This window comes from Hydractinia symbiolongicarpus, chromosome 12, assembly GCF_029227915.1.
Source record: "Hydractinia symbiolongicarpus strain clone_291-10 chromosome 12, HSymV2.1, whole genome shotgun sequence".
In the NCBI taxonomy this organism is placed as follows: Eukaryota; Metazoa; Cnidaria; class Hydrozoa; order Anthoathecata; family Hydractiniidae; genus Hydractinia; species Hydractinia symbiolongicarpus.
This window is the reverse complement of record NC_079886.1, coordinates 11,403,703-11,419,013: the sequence shown is the minus strand read 5'-3', so window position 1 is coordinate 11,419,013 and position 15,311 is coordinate 11,403,703. Positions and strand designations below refer to the sequence as shown.

The window sequence follows — 15,311 nt, the reverse complement described above, 5'->3', positions numbered from 1 at the left end:
TTTTTATATGAACGACAGAAAATTGGTCTTATTTTGTTCTCAAATTCTTAGCCCTACAATGTAAAAGTTTTGCAAAATCGCAACAATAGATTATGTGAAAAATAATCATTTAAAATGTATTTTACTACGTTTGTTTGTTTGAAAGTAAAAGAGAAAGTAAAACTTCAATCTGTCTTTTGCTTTTATTTTAATTTGTTTGCCGTATTAATCTTAAGATTTCACATTTTATCAAAGTTTCATATGGCACTGTAAACTTCGCCTTACTGTCAGCGAGATGCATCTCAAATCTTTCTTGCTTTTTTAATTAAAATACTTTTTTTATCTTGGACAAGATTGTCTGGCAGAGCAAGCTAAAAGCTGGTTATTTTACTTGACAAAGCAAGCCTTGATATTAAAAAGATGGACACCCCAGAACGGGCTCGGCTTTTGGGTGTGATTTCGTGCTGCATCTTACATTACGAATTGTATGAACAGAATTGGAGACACATTTTCGTTAACGCGAAATTATTTTTAAAAAATTTTTTGATGTGAAGTGAAGAACATAATTGCTTTATTTTTCATCTCTTAATGATGTTAAGAATTTCAAGCTTCAAACACAACAGTCAATTAATTTTCTCAAGTAGCAATTGAACACATGTTTTGAATTATCTTTCGTAATTGACTTATCCCCTATGAGTAGGCCACTCATTGAAATTCAAAATACAAGTTGCAACTCGTTTCTTTGTTATTCTTTAGCATACAAATTAATCCTTATTGAGAACGTCGTCTCGTAATTAAATGAGTCAAAACTGACTCATCGAGTCTGCAAAAAATTCTCACAGTCGTAATGACGCACGCGATTTATCTCGAGAAAGAAAAAAATTAAAAAACTAATTAACTGTGTCTAATTCCTTTAGAAATATTCTTGATAATTATAAATTAATTTTTAACCTTTTTGCCAGGAATTTAAAAAACAGCTGATTTAGATTATTTCGCGCTAATTGAGGATTTTTGAAATTATTGTCACAGACAGGAGGCCCATGATACATACTTATAAAAGACACTGCAAATTACTGCCGCAATATAATAATTAGTCGCGCTTGTTTTTATTAAAAAATCGAAACTAAATATTTTAGGTTTGTCTGTTTCTTATAAAAAAATGTATCAGAATTAAACAGACGTGTTTGGCTAGCCGAGGTATGTTTTCCCGAACATAAAACGTTTAGAATAGGGTGTCCAGGAGACCTTGAACGCTCTGGCTTTAGATTATTTTTTTGAAAAAAAACCTTAAAAATTTTGTAATGTCAAGTTTACCAAAACTATTGCAATGGACTCCTACTACTTGTACTCCTACTTTTAAGGCTTGCAAATCGCCCTTTATAAGGGTAAAATCTTTATTTAAGACCCTGTAAAATTAAGCAAAAATCTGAAAAGTCACCAAATTACTCAGTAAATGACCTGGAATTCTTACTTAAATTTGGAAGGAAAATTGTCACATGATTTTTGAATCACTTCTTGGTAGCAATAAATGTTTTTAAAATGTTTTAAAGTTTGGGATCTCTGAAGCCATCCTTATATATGTTCTTTTAACTATGGAGGTAATAACCTAACCCTTATTTCTGATACATACGCAGACACAATCTATAAATTTTATCGTTTGTTTTCACAGCTTCGAGACTTTTAAACTACTGACGTCATCAAGCGTGCAAGATGGCGCCTAACATGTAAAGGCTTAACGTCAGGCTTGTTATGCATAAAATCAACATAATATTCACGCGAGAAGTTCTATGACACTTTTTTCAGCTAGACCTAACAATACATCAACTAAACTAAACTAAAAGAAATAACAAAGATTCATCATTTGAATTTTGATGACGTCACCAATGACCCGTGGATGACAATTTTCTTTTGACATCGGCAAGGACCCGTCAATACACACAAAAATATTATAAAGATTTTACATTTTTTGTGTCTGCACTAAGCTATTAAATAGTAGCAGATGGTTGAAAACAACTCTTTACACAAAACGAACAATTAAAAGGTTTATAGCAATCTAAATTCCGCTCCCTTATATTTCACAGCTACGCAAACTAATTGTTTATTGTATTTTTATATTGTTTTTGTTCATGGTTCAACATTAAAGAAGCCCCCGATATTTATGCACCCATAGCATTCGAAGTATTGACTTAACGCACCATAGCGCGCCATACGATCACAACATCAAGATAGTAGAGTGAAACACACCCTTCTATGCTAAATTCATAATCCGGCCAAGCAGTAAATTTATGATCATCTAGCCATCCGTAACAGGTCTTGAAGAGACGACGGTTTCCAATTTCCCTCAGAGGAATAAAACACAACGTCTCTGTCAATACAAATGACACATTTACCGAACGAATACACAGTCTTGCCTTCGTGACGTCTATTGGGAAGCGGAATGAACAATATGCCGTTGTCTTCAGCCTAAGATAAACACACACACACATGACGTAAGTAATTGCATAAAATAAACAAAAAATGAAAAGATAAAGCAGTGCAAATATTATGTAGCATGTCTAAGGTAATTTTTCAGAACACGCGCAGATAAAAATTGTCAAGCTCGCTTTACACATCCTCTAAGACAAGAAAAGATTACGGGTTCACATATAATATACCATATGAAATTCTTGCGAAGACTTAAAGAAGTAAAGCAAACCACAACTTACTGCTTGTTCAACCAAATCTTTGAATCTTGTCGGCACTCCACCAGTAACTGATGCAGAAACTTGCGCCTGTGTATACAAGAAAAAAATAACGAAAAAAATTTTTTCAACATTTTTACGCAACTTTTCAGTTTTATGAAACAACTTATACAGCTAGTAGAATCCGATATTCATCCTGCAATTTTTAGTGCACGAAAACCATATTTGCCTCCAGACTCCCTTTAAGTATGTTGTGCATTAGCTAGGCCACATTAATTAAATAAGGATGGATAGACACATTTGTGGGTTTATCGCTAACGGAAATTTTGTCTAATCTTGTTTTCCTTTTCAGGTAGCGTAAACACCTTCTTCCATTCCATATAAGCGTTCTTAGGTGCAGCTACCAATTTTCAGTATCTGGGCACACGCTTTTTTTATATAAGAATAAATATTTTACCTTTTTACAAAAATCACCCTAATTATTCTTAGCATATTCTCAGTATAGTTAATATTGAAAGATCTGAGAACGCAAAACTGATGTAACAAGTTGTTTAAGCAGCCTAATTGAACTGACCAACAACTAGATTTTGTCGGGAAAAATACTTTAAATCCTGAAAAAATACATTTTACATCAATAATCTGACGCAAACAAATTTTAAGATCAATATTTTCTTATGATAATATATTAACTTTTTGTCTAACTTCATCTTGAATATTTTTATAGAATATATTCTTAATTAAAAAGATCGTCTGTCAACTTTTAAGGAATTTGCTGGGGATATATTTTCAGCAACCAATCAAAATAATCATGGATACTGAGCATATTGAGCGCCTATCTTTAAACGAAGAATATTTTGATAAAAACCGACATTACACACGCGTTCCTACAAAAGTTTAATATATTTTGACAGCGAACATTTAAAAATCAACTTCAATAAAATTCAGCCTAAAACCAGTGAAAATTCAGATGGACTGAGGTAGAGATTGTTTCAAAAAGCCATCATAGCAATTCTAAAAAATACCTTCTCTGCTTTCATTGCTGCCTGCTCAGCCTCTCGCCTAAAAGCAACGCATCACAATAAGAAATTGATTTAAACCCATTAAGTTCTAAATTTAATATTAACATGGGAAGCACAAGTAACCATAGCAATATAAGCCCATAATCAGTGGTATGATTAAGGTTTACCTTCTTTCAGTACTCGTCAAGTAAGCTACATTCTCACGAGCACCAGGCTGGAGAGTTCCACTAACTGCTTGATTCATTAGAGTTAAACCTCGATTGAAATGCTCTAAAAATCAATGTAATAACACCTAAGAGGGATAGATGTTCAGCTAAGGCGGAGGTGTGCGACTGAGAAATTAAATTGAACAAGATCTTACATAAAACAAGCGGTCAGTTAAAATCAATACCTTTTATAGTTGGATTGTCTGCAAATTCTTCTGAAAACATTGACTTCCAGCCGAGATACCTAGATGGAAAAATAGGAAAAAAAGTAGGAAAATAATCTATGCGACAGCGTGCTTAAAAAACTAAACCCACCACTTTGTAATCTCGTCGTAGTTGGGAGAGTTTCCAAGCCAGGACCTTAATACCTGCAGCCATTTCGGGAAAAAGTGCTTATCCAGTATGCTAACCATATGGTGTACACTGATGATATCTTTCCACGCCATAACCCAGTGAAATGGTTCTAAAGAAAAGGTAGGTGGGAACTGTTGGTGATCCTCGAAAATTGTGCGAAATGGGGAATAAGGAAATTGCAAACGAGCACACTTCAAAGAGCACACTTTTGTCCAAACTATTAGAGTATGCAAATACAGGGTTTATTCTCAAACATTAATTCCGCATTCGTTAGTTGCCTTAAGATAACTAAGGTTAAGGCCCACTTAAGGTTAAGGCCCACGTGCGTTGTATCAAAACGTGCGTAGTTTGAGTTTAAATCTTGCATAATTAGGGGAGTGGGTAAAAGCAAGGTAATATTTGCCCCAATTAAACACTAAGACTCCGATACAGTAGAAACTTTGCATATGCTTCTTCTTTTCTTCTAATCTTACCTAACAACTGTTGATGAGGATTGATTTTAAACTCGATCATACATTGCTCAAGCTTTGGATAAATGCTCCTTAACAAGAACGCTTCCACACTTCCTCTTGTAAAGACCTAAAAAAAAGAGCTCTTAAAAAACACGTTTTTTTATTTATTTAAATTTTTCTAATTATTACGTTATTACTAAAATATTTTGACGTGTATTTTATAGAGTACGGTGAACCAAAACAACTATTCACATATTTTTTTAACTCTTTAAAGCACATTTAGGCTTAGACGGAGGAAATTTAAAACGTATGCTAAGCATATTGATCAGTCTTAATCTGTGTTTTTTCCTATGGAGTTTTTAATTAGACAGTCTTTTAAGCCTTAACTTCAAGTATAGTTTATCAAAGGGAACCATTCTGCGAAGTTTAGACACATGATTATCTCGATTTCCTGACTTTTTTCAGATTTAAACCAAAAATCGGAAAAAAACGGATTTTCGGGCAATCTTTGGCCTTTTTTAATGCGAATTATGTAAAAACTGGAAAATGTGTTAAATAACTTTTGTTTGGCCATTAGAAACTCAAAACAGAATGTTAAAATTCGTTCTAAAACTAAAGTAATTGAATTTTATGCAGATAGTGGTATTTTAGGCAAATGTCAAGCTACCGATGACGTCACAGGAAAAGAGTTGACATAAGCATAAATTCAAGATTGTCATTTTGTTTATTTTATGAAATACTATAAGGTGCCGAGTTTGATGGTATTTGGAAAAGTCTATTAAAAGTTGTGCAGAATCCACCCCCAGATTTATAAGCCTCAAAAAGTGCCCAGTATATTTAGGGTTAATTTTTAGCACTACATTGTCTTGTGTAAACCTTTAGTTTTGTAGCCATGTTTTGTAAAGTAAAAACATTTCATCTTATCCGTATAGTTCACAAGGCAACGTTTAAGTTCCTAATCTGTTTCTCCAATAAGCATTACGTGTGCCTACTCAAGCCAGCCTGATTTCGAAAGTACACTTGCTTGCAAAAAAAAAGAAGCATGATATCGCAAAAGCATAGATAGTTGCGGTTTTATCATGTTCGAATTACATCATGCTGTACACATAAACGTCAAGCCTCAGTTCAAAAAAATGCATTTATTATATTTTCATTTAATTTCTCTTAGAAAATCTACGCAGCACGTTGATGGAGAGGTAAACAATATTACTTCAGTAACAAAAATTTAAATTGTTATTGTAGCTACTAACTTTTAACCATGGTTCGAGTATAACTTTTGCAGAAGGATCAGATGGATACCAGTTGTTTAAAGCAGCTGCTAGCTTCTGACGAATAGGTCCATACAGTGGTTCAAGACGGTTACCTAAAGAGTAAAAAGCAAACATTAAACAAAAAATCAAAAAATTAAAACCAATAAGTTCTTAGGATATTTTTAGCTTTTTGTCTAATTTCCTCTTGAATATTCTTATAGAGTATATTCCTAATTTAAAAAGGACGTAAGTCAAATTCCAAGGAGTTTGCAGCGTATATATTTTTCAACGAGCAATAAAAATTCTGAAACAGCTTTCATCTTTAGTGTAATGTCGTAAAGACATCGACGATGGAGAGGACTTGGGCAGAAGAAGAGGGACGATTTTGATGACACGAGAGTTATGATAGGGAATAGAGAGAAAGAGATAAACAGAGATATATTGTAAACACGTGTTCTTATTTAACCTATTCTCCCGATATTAAACTGGCGACGAGGAGAAGGGAATAACAGACGAAGATTAAATTCGACAAGATTAAATTCGACAAGATTTAATTCTTATCTGTGCAGTAATTTTAAATGTTTGTGCACTTGCGATGGCTGTTCGAAATCTTATCTGTCAACCTTTCCAGAGTTTTCCACAGAAGACGTGTTTACACTCAGTTCGCGCTGGAAGAAGTATTAACAAAGATTTGAACTTTTGTGTTACGCTATTGGTGTCACAGATGAGTCTCAAAAACTAGCTATGTTGTTGACCTACGTTGGAGATAGCACGTATGAAATATATGAAAATGTTAAGCCTGAACGTGAAGAAGATATAACATATCCGAATGTCATCGCGGCGTTAGAAAAACACTTCGAACCACAAGTAAATAAGAGTTACGAAACATATTTATTTCGCAATATGATACAACAAGAAGATGAAACGATACATCAGTATTTTATACGATAGTCGTTAGCCCGTGGAAAAATCCACGGGTTCGCCCGTCGCAGCTAAGCTACCATTTTGCGTAACAGACAGACGGACGGATAGATTAAAAGAACAAGCAGTAAAATGTGACTTTCACGATAAAAATTTGGAAATCAAAAGACAGATTGAACTTTCTACTACTAACAACAAGTTACGTTTATATAGCTTCAGAAATCCTGATAAAACCTTGGAAGAAATACTGGTGACAGGAAAGACTTTAGAAAGCACCATACAGCAAGCAGAAATTCTTCAAAAAGCACAGGCGAACGATACAGAGCGAATCAATGAATTGCGGTCGGTTTACACCGACCGCCGAGGTAAGCCACACTCTTTAAACCAACGAGGAATGAGTAAAAGAGGCCGACCTCAAAATGCTAGATGTTATCGTTGTGATGGACCATTTCCCCATCAAAACAGATGCCCTGCTGAAAACCAAATTTGTAACGCATGTGGAAACCAGGGTCACTTTTCAAAATGTTGCAGAACCAAAACATATCGACATCAAAACACCCGAGCACGTCTGGTGAGGGGATCCTTTTACCAATCAAGACAGCCCTTGAATAACGTTACTCATTCGCCGTTAAACTTCTGTTATGCAAAATACCCTTGAAGCTGATGATGAAATGTTGTTTTCTATCCAAACTTTGTATGATTGTGAACATCCTATGATTAGTACTGTGTCTTAATTCGTCTGATGTTGTGAATTCTCCATTCGATAGCACAGAAAACACAAGTAACAGTAATCACAGTTATAAGAATAGTAAGCAAAATTCTGATTTCAATACTGTTGTTAAATTAGAAGGAGGAAAAGTAAATTTTCTAGTCGATACAGGAGCTAGCATTAACATTCTCAAATTGCGTACTTTCAATCAGTTAAACGAACGCCTTCCAAAAAAATTAAATCTACTCAAAACAAAAACAAGCGTCGTAACGTACGGAAGACACTTCCCATAGAAACCTATTATCAGGCCGAACAGCAGTTGATCTTGACGTCATTCAGATGAAGAAACAAGTTTTTTCTTTACAAAATCAGCGAAGCATGCAGCCAGACTACAAAGCACCTGATAAACTAAAATCAAAAGAAAACATTCCAACACACCTCCGCAGATTTTTAGAAAGTTATAAAGATACCGTGTTCAGGGCATATCGGAAAAGTAAGACGCGGGACGCGGGACCCTGTTGAGTCGGGACGCGATACGCGGGACCTGGGACTCGGGACGGGGGACGCGTGACCCTGGAAAATGCATATTTTAAGAGTTTCGCGGGACTGTGTATTGGATGTGTAAAATTGGATGGAAAATATGATAAGTCGATGGTAGTCATTCCCAATGCGTGTGTTATATACACGTTTGAACAAAGAATGAACAGAAATTCTAAAAAAAGATGTAAAATAAAAATAAAAATCATACACAAGGCGTATTTCAAAAATATTGTTGCGCATATTCATTAAACTGATGTAGTATGTCAATATCTCTGATGAATTCAGCGTAGAAATCCATATTTTTCAATAGTTCAAATCGGATCATATCAATTATTCCTTGTATGGATGGAATGGCGGACATGCCTTTCATCTGCATCGCAAATTCTATGGCATACAACAGGCAATGTCCATCCCCTTCATCGCGTGTACCTTAACGTCGTCTTCTTTCGCATTCACGACGAAAGAACTAAAAGTGGAAAATGAAAGAAAATGTCATTTTTTTAAAGGAAAACGAGGCTGCGAATGGTTAAAAAATAGGAACAAAATAAGAACAATACACCGTTTCAAGATCATCTTAAAAACACAAATAAAGAAGTTCAGTTTAAATATATGCATTAAAAAATTGAACTTCTAATCAAATTGTGTGCATCATAAAAATTTCTTATTTAGAACAAAAAGTTGAGACTATAAAATATATTGTTATAAGTAAATTCTTATAAAATTGCGTGTACACGCTTTTTTTATAACAAAAGCGGATCAAAAAATAAGAACATCGTAATTAAGAATATCCTAAGAATATATCCAGGCTCTACTTTTTACATATCAAGTAAACTAAACTTCTTTATCCGCAACAACGTAATGTATCCGTTAAACGTAGTAAAATATACTCTTAAAAAATTACAGCAATTTTATTATATCAAGGCTGTTTATATGTTTTCATGTGTAGTCATGCCAAGAATATTATTAAGAATATATGAGGTTGATAGTGGTAAAAAATTAAGAATATTGAGGCTGAAAAGGAAAAACACTATTCTTACAAAAAAAAGCGTGTATTTCATTTTACGACCTCATCCTGGTATGAAAAAATAATTGTGCTTACACGTGTTTTTCTTTTTATATCATCCCGTGTTGAAATAAACTATAGTGTTTTTTGCAGGAAAAAATTTCAGCCTTGCCATCATTCTCGACCCCAGAGCTCCTTGAGATAAACTTTCAAGTTTATCTCAAAGAGCTCTGGGGACGAGAATGCCTTGCCATTGTTCTTATTCTGTTCTTATTTTTTTCATAAAATTTCAGCCTCATTGTTGTTATAAAATTGTTATAAAAAAAAGACATGTAAAACACTTACCGTGACGTGTTTATTTTTTCTGTAATTTAAATGTTCGCTATTAATAATTCTAAAACAATCTCTGTAATCTGCTACAACCCAACTAACTTGGAAACTTAACACACCTGGATTCATAGCTCAAAAAAGTCATTTGATTGTTTCAACACCTTGAATAATAGACACGCTGGTGCAGCAAAATGTCGGCTCGTGACATAACGGTGCTAATAGCATATTCATCTCTTTCATCTTTTTTCTTTCTTAAAATTTTAAAGATCTACTATGTGTATATCATCTTGTAAATGTTAGATGTTTTTAAATCACCTTTTCACAGCACCCACACTCACAGTAGGAATACTTTTTTATAGAACAAAAATTATAAAAACTGCTCACTTTATGATCTTTTTTATTATAGCGTGGGTCAGTATTTTGTATCATCTAAATTTTGCCGCATTGCGTCCCACGTCTCGATATCAGGATCCCGTGTCCCGGGTCCCGAGTCCCGCGTCCCGACTCAACAGGGTCCCGCGTCCCACTTTTCCGATATGCCCGTGTTCAGTGAGAAAATCGGAAAACTGAAGGACTATCAAGTGCATCTTCACATAGATAACAACGTACCCCCAGTAGCCCAAAAAGAAAGACGCATACCTTTTGCTTTACGAAAGCGAGTCAATGCAGAAATCGCCAAAATGGAGAAAGCAGGCATAATAGAAGATGTCACAAACAAAGCGACGCCATGGTTAAATCCGCTAGTTACTGTTCCCAAACCCGAGGGAGGAGTACGAATTTTTCTCGATATGAGAGAAGCAAACAAGGCTATTAACCGAACAAGATATCCAACCCCCACCGTAGAGGATTTAAAAATCAAGCTAAGTGGCTCAAAAGTATTTACCAAGTTAGATATGCGAAGTGCTTTTCATCAACTGGAATTATCCGAAGAGTCACGACCTATCACCGCTTTCCAATCCGAAACTCGAATAAAACGTTACACCCACCTGATTTTTGGCGTGAACTCCGCGTCGGAAGAAATGCAACATGTGCTTAGATCCTTAATAGCAGACATTAATAGAGTTGAAAATATTGCGGACGATTTATTTATATTCGCAAAATCTCAAGAAGAGCACGACGTTATTTTAAAAAAGGTATTAAAACGTTTCGAAGAGAAAGGACTCACATTAAACCTGGAAAAATGTGTATTCTGCAAAAGCAATTTAGAATATTTTGGGCATATCTTCTAAGAAGAAGGTATGAAACCAAGCCCAAAGAAAATTGAAACCATTACAAACATGCCTCAACCCGAAGATGTCAAGTCACTTCGAAGCTTTTTGGGACTCACCAACTACATGCAAACATACATACTGGACTACGGTACAATAACTTATCCACTTAAACAATTGATCAAAGAGAAATGGACATGGACATCCGAATGTGAACATGCCTTTGCTACTTTGAAAAGCGCTTTGAGTAGTGAATCCTGCTTAGCATATTTTGATGAAAACAAAGAGACATTTATGTTTACAGACGCTAACCCATATGGTATATCCGCCGTATTGTTGCAGAAAAGCAAGGGTAAAGATGATGTTAAGGTTATATCATATTCATTAAAATCCCTCACAGAAACTGAAATGAAATATGCGCAAATCGAAAGAGAATGTTTAAGCATAGTTTACGGATGCGAAAAAAATCGCTTGTACTTAATCGGTAGAGAGTTAACCATATTCAACGATCATAAAGCATTAGTCAATCTCTTAAGTAACCCAAAATCCACGATACCTCTGCGAATCGAGCGACCAACACTTCGACTTCAAGGTTACAACTTCACAATAAAACATGTAAAGAGTGCAGAAATTACGCTAGCAGACATCCTCACACCTTTAGCGACGACAAAAAAAGCAACGGTATAGAAGAATATGTAAACTTTACAGCCACATATGCATGTCCAAAAGCGATTACCCTAGACGATATTAAAACACAAACTTCACAAGATAAAATATGTCAACATCTAGCCAGTATTATAGAAAAGAAAAACTGGCACCTACTAGACAAACCGACTAACTACCCTGATTTAAGTAGCAAAGAACTAGACGAGCTGAGGCATTACCGCAAGTTCAAACACGAACTCACTGTATCGAACAACAAAGACATTGTCTTAAAACAAAGATGCATTATCTTACCAAAATGCTACCATAACATTGCTGTTACATTAGCTCATCAAGGACACCAAGGTGTTCAGAAAACAAAAGAGTTACTCAGATCGAAAGTTTATTTTCAAGGAATAGACGATTTGGTTGAAAAGACTGCATTCCATGCCAAGCTGTTACACCAACAGGAGCAGATGCGCCTATCAGAATAATGGATATACTAGAACAAGTTTGGGAAACTTTGAACATTGATTTTCTTGGACCATTTCCCACAGGATACTACCTATTTGTCGTGATCGACGCAACGTTATCTCCGATAATGGCCCACCATTAGCTCGCAGAAAATCAAATCTTCTTCAAACAAAGGGGAATAAAACACAGACGCATCACTCCACTATGGCCACAGGCAACCGCTTAATAAAATAATGAGGACAGCTAAACTAGAACACAAGGATTGGAGGGAAGAAGTTCATAGTACCACCAAAGTTGCCCCTTCAGAACTGATGTTCAATAGAAAAATTAGTTACTCAATACCATCAATAGACAACAAACTAACATACGAAAACCAGCAACAAATAGCCCCTGACAATGACAAGGCGGCCAAAATAAAGAACAAACAGTACGCAGATGAACGTCGACATACGAAAGAACCATCGTTATATGAAGGAGACCGTGTCATTGTCAAGCAACTGAAGTACAATAAGCTTTCCACTCCTTACAGCATACAACCTTACAGAGTTACGAAAATAAATGACACAATGGTTACCGCTCAATCGGAAATTGACTCATCCAACATCACAAGAAACATTTCTCATTTTAAAAGTATCCCGACAACTGCACCAACTCCTATCATTGTAAAGGAGGAGGAAGACATCGCCATAGAGCCACAACTTCCAGTATCGCAACCCGCAAACAAACCTCCATTCAGAAACTATACACCGCCCAACCAAAATCGCAAATTTATCCCACCAGATCAAGAAAACCAGTTCACCAGTGGAGGAAATACTGAACACTATCCATGTGTAAATATTAGGACCATATAAGACATTATGTTAAAGAAAGTTAGTTCAGCAGTCAAAACCCCTGACATTTTATATGAACGTTGCCTGCTGTTGTTTTGTTACATTTAGATACGGACTACGTGCATATCGTCTAGCGAAGGGGAAGATGTAATGTCGTAAAGACATCGACGATGGAGAGGACTTGGGCAGAAGAAGAGGGACGATTTTGATGACACAAGAGTTATGATAGGTAATAGAGAGAAAGAGATAAACAGAGATATATTGTAAACACGTGATCTTATTTAACCTATTTTCTTGATATTAAATTTAGTATGATGGATACTAAGCATATTGAGCACCGACGTTGAAATCTTGGGAGCTGCGACCATGATCGCTTTTGAAGGAAATAATTTGTATCATAGGAAGCCAAATCTGCACGAACTAAAAAACGGTGAGTGTATTCTTGGACATTAACTTACGCATGAGAGGTAACCATGGATGAAGCCATGAATGAATAGGAGTTGGATCCGTCAGTGGATTCCAACCTTCTACAGCAGCCTGAGAAAAAATACACGAGTTGATTTTGTGAGAGACGAAGATTTAAAAAAAAGCATGTAAATTGATACAAGGGAATACATATTACAACGTTACAAATTAAAACGTTTTATTTTTCAACAGCTCTGTGCTAATATCATGAATAAAAAGAACTTCAAAAGTTTGCAATATTGCAGTTTCGTGCTGTTTGCTAAAATCTTAACCTTTTTATCTTTTTTTAATATTCTTATGTATATTTTCCATATGTTTAAAAAAGAAAAATATAATTTCTTCATAGTCACCACAGAAAACCTAAACCCCGAGATTCCAGGCCAATTCCAAAACAAAATGGCTAACCCTGCCATATTTCTAGGAATTCCAGGACTTTACTAATTGTAAATTTTTATGTAGTTTTTAAGGAAATTCCTTCCACAAGATTTGTAAAAAAAATTAAATGTTAAATTTATTTATTTTGGATTTTTCAGGCTTGTGGTTACCATTAAACTTCTTTTATTAGCAAAACAACACTCGCGCTAAAAAAATAAATAAATCAAAAATAATAATAATAGACCAGCTATTTGTTCAGCACTTACACTGACCAACAAAAAATGACGTCACACTTACCTGTAGTTTCGGCAGAATAAGTTGATCTAGAATATTCGCAGTTACCCAGTCAGGTAAAAGTTGTACCCAGGCCTCCATAACTTCAATCAACTTCTCAGATTCTTTCGGAATCCACTGGCTAAAAAGATGTAAAAAAACAAAACAATTTATTTTCCAGTTCTCCTTATTTTTTTACTGTAGTATGGCATACAAAAAAACAAAATGTTCGCAATAAAATTTTGCTTCTATGACGCCAACAGAAGTTTGAAATTTGTTCAATAAAAACTGTCTGCTCTTAAATTCACGTTAAGTTCTAGGACAAATTTTTTAAAAAAGAGTTACTTAAGATCTTCCAATTTTTACATATCGTAAATGGAAAAATCACGGGAATCATCGAAAGAACTAATTTTATGAAGATTATAGTTTCGTGTAAATATCCAATATCAAGTTTCTGTCAGGTCTACTTTAAAATTTGGTAGAATAATATCTAATATTTAATTCCGAAGTTTTGTAAGTATCATGCAAATTAGGTAAAAGGAGTTATTAAAAAAACAGCTTCACTTGTTATTTATTTCGATGACGATAAAAAAGAGTATGATATGACGAAAATTTTAAGTGTATTTAAGTAGCAAACGAGAGCACTTTTTTGTGGTGGATGAAGATAGAACTTCATTAGAATGTTTTTTTTCTTATATTCTTAAAATAACAACTTCACAACTTTTAATTGTTTTACGGCGTCATTTGAGTTTAGCTTCTTAAATATGTGATGTAGTTTGTTACTTTGTTTCTATCGCTGCATCTAAATTTTTGCTAATAAATTATTGGTTATTGACTATTACACTTCGAAGTACGCCAAGTGACGTCTCAATACGGGCCAAATGCCGAACTACCATCTACTAGCTCAACACGTGACCACTTATTTCTTAGATATCAAAATAAAGGCTCATATTAGAGAGAACTAAATGTTAGTTCTCAGGTTGACCAACCTTGAAGTAGTAAGCGGCCAGAAATCGGGTTTAAAGTCAAAAGATTGTCGGCGAAAAACAACAAAGTTAGGGTTCTTGGGAAAAAAATGAAATAAAACAAAACAAAACAAAAAAACAGACGGTCTTGCAACAATACACTAACATCGACAACAATACAATGGAGTGTATAAAAAGAAAAATGACATCAGCATTTTCTTGTCCACCCCTAGGCTAAAAGTTATTAACATACCTGATTGCAGTTCTCAAGTGAGGCATCCAAACTTCCCAGATCAGCCGTTCGAAAGGTCCCATACTATAACGTAGTGTAAGTTTATTAGCAAGTACAGCGTTCGATTGTCTCGCCCCAACGTGACACAACCATGACCAACGTGACACAACCATGAACAAGAATATACTCCTTCAAGGGAACAGGTTTAAATACCTTTGGGATTACGGTTCAAATTTAAAATAATGATCCATAAAATATTCCTTAAGGATGTTATTTGTTTTATGTGGCCAGGTGGACCGGTAGTTCATGATCACGTGGTCGGTGGTTCACAGTCCACATATTAAAAAAGTGCCGTTACCATCGCTGCAGGACAACCATGTTATGCGTCAGCATGAGATGGGTT

General features: G+C 35.0%; 1 protein-coding gene across 1 annotated transcript in view; it reads right to left on the bottom strand.

Annotated features, from left to right (window-relative positions):
* Nucleotides 1–1,749: 1,749 nt before the first annotated feature.
* Nucleotides 1,750–15,311, bottom strand: part of LOC130622780 (tuftelin-interacting protein 11-like) — a 28,643-nt gene continuing 15,081 nt past the window's right edge. Inside the window, exons 15-25 of the mRNA XM_057438289.1 lie at nt 14,930–14,992; nt 13,736–13,853; nt 13,057–13,135; nt 5,942–6,054; nt 4,713–4,818; nt 4,201–4,348; nt 4,071–4,129; nt 3,847–3,949; nt 3,683–3,719; nt 2,685–2,750; nt 1,750–2,442 (exon numbers count right to left, since the gene is read on the bottom strand). Of these exons, the coding sequence (XP_057294272.1) occupies nt 2,269–2,442; nt 2,685–2,750; nt 3,683–3,719; nt 3,847–3,949; nt 4,071–4,129; nt 4,201–4,348; nt 4,713–4,818; nt 5,942–6,054; nt 13,057–13,135; nt 13,736–13,853; nt 14,930–14,992 (1,066 nt within the window). The 3' untranslated portion in view covers nt 1,750–2,268. The remainder of the gene's footprint in view (nt 2,443–2,684; nt 2,751–3,682; nt 3,720–3,846; nt 3,950–4,070; nt 4,130–4,200; nt 4,349–4,712; nt 4,819–5,941; nt 6,055–13,056; nt 13,136–13,735; nt 13,854–14,929; nt 14,993–15,311) is intronic.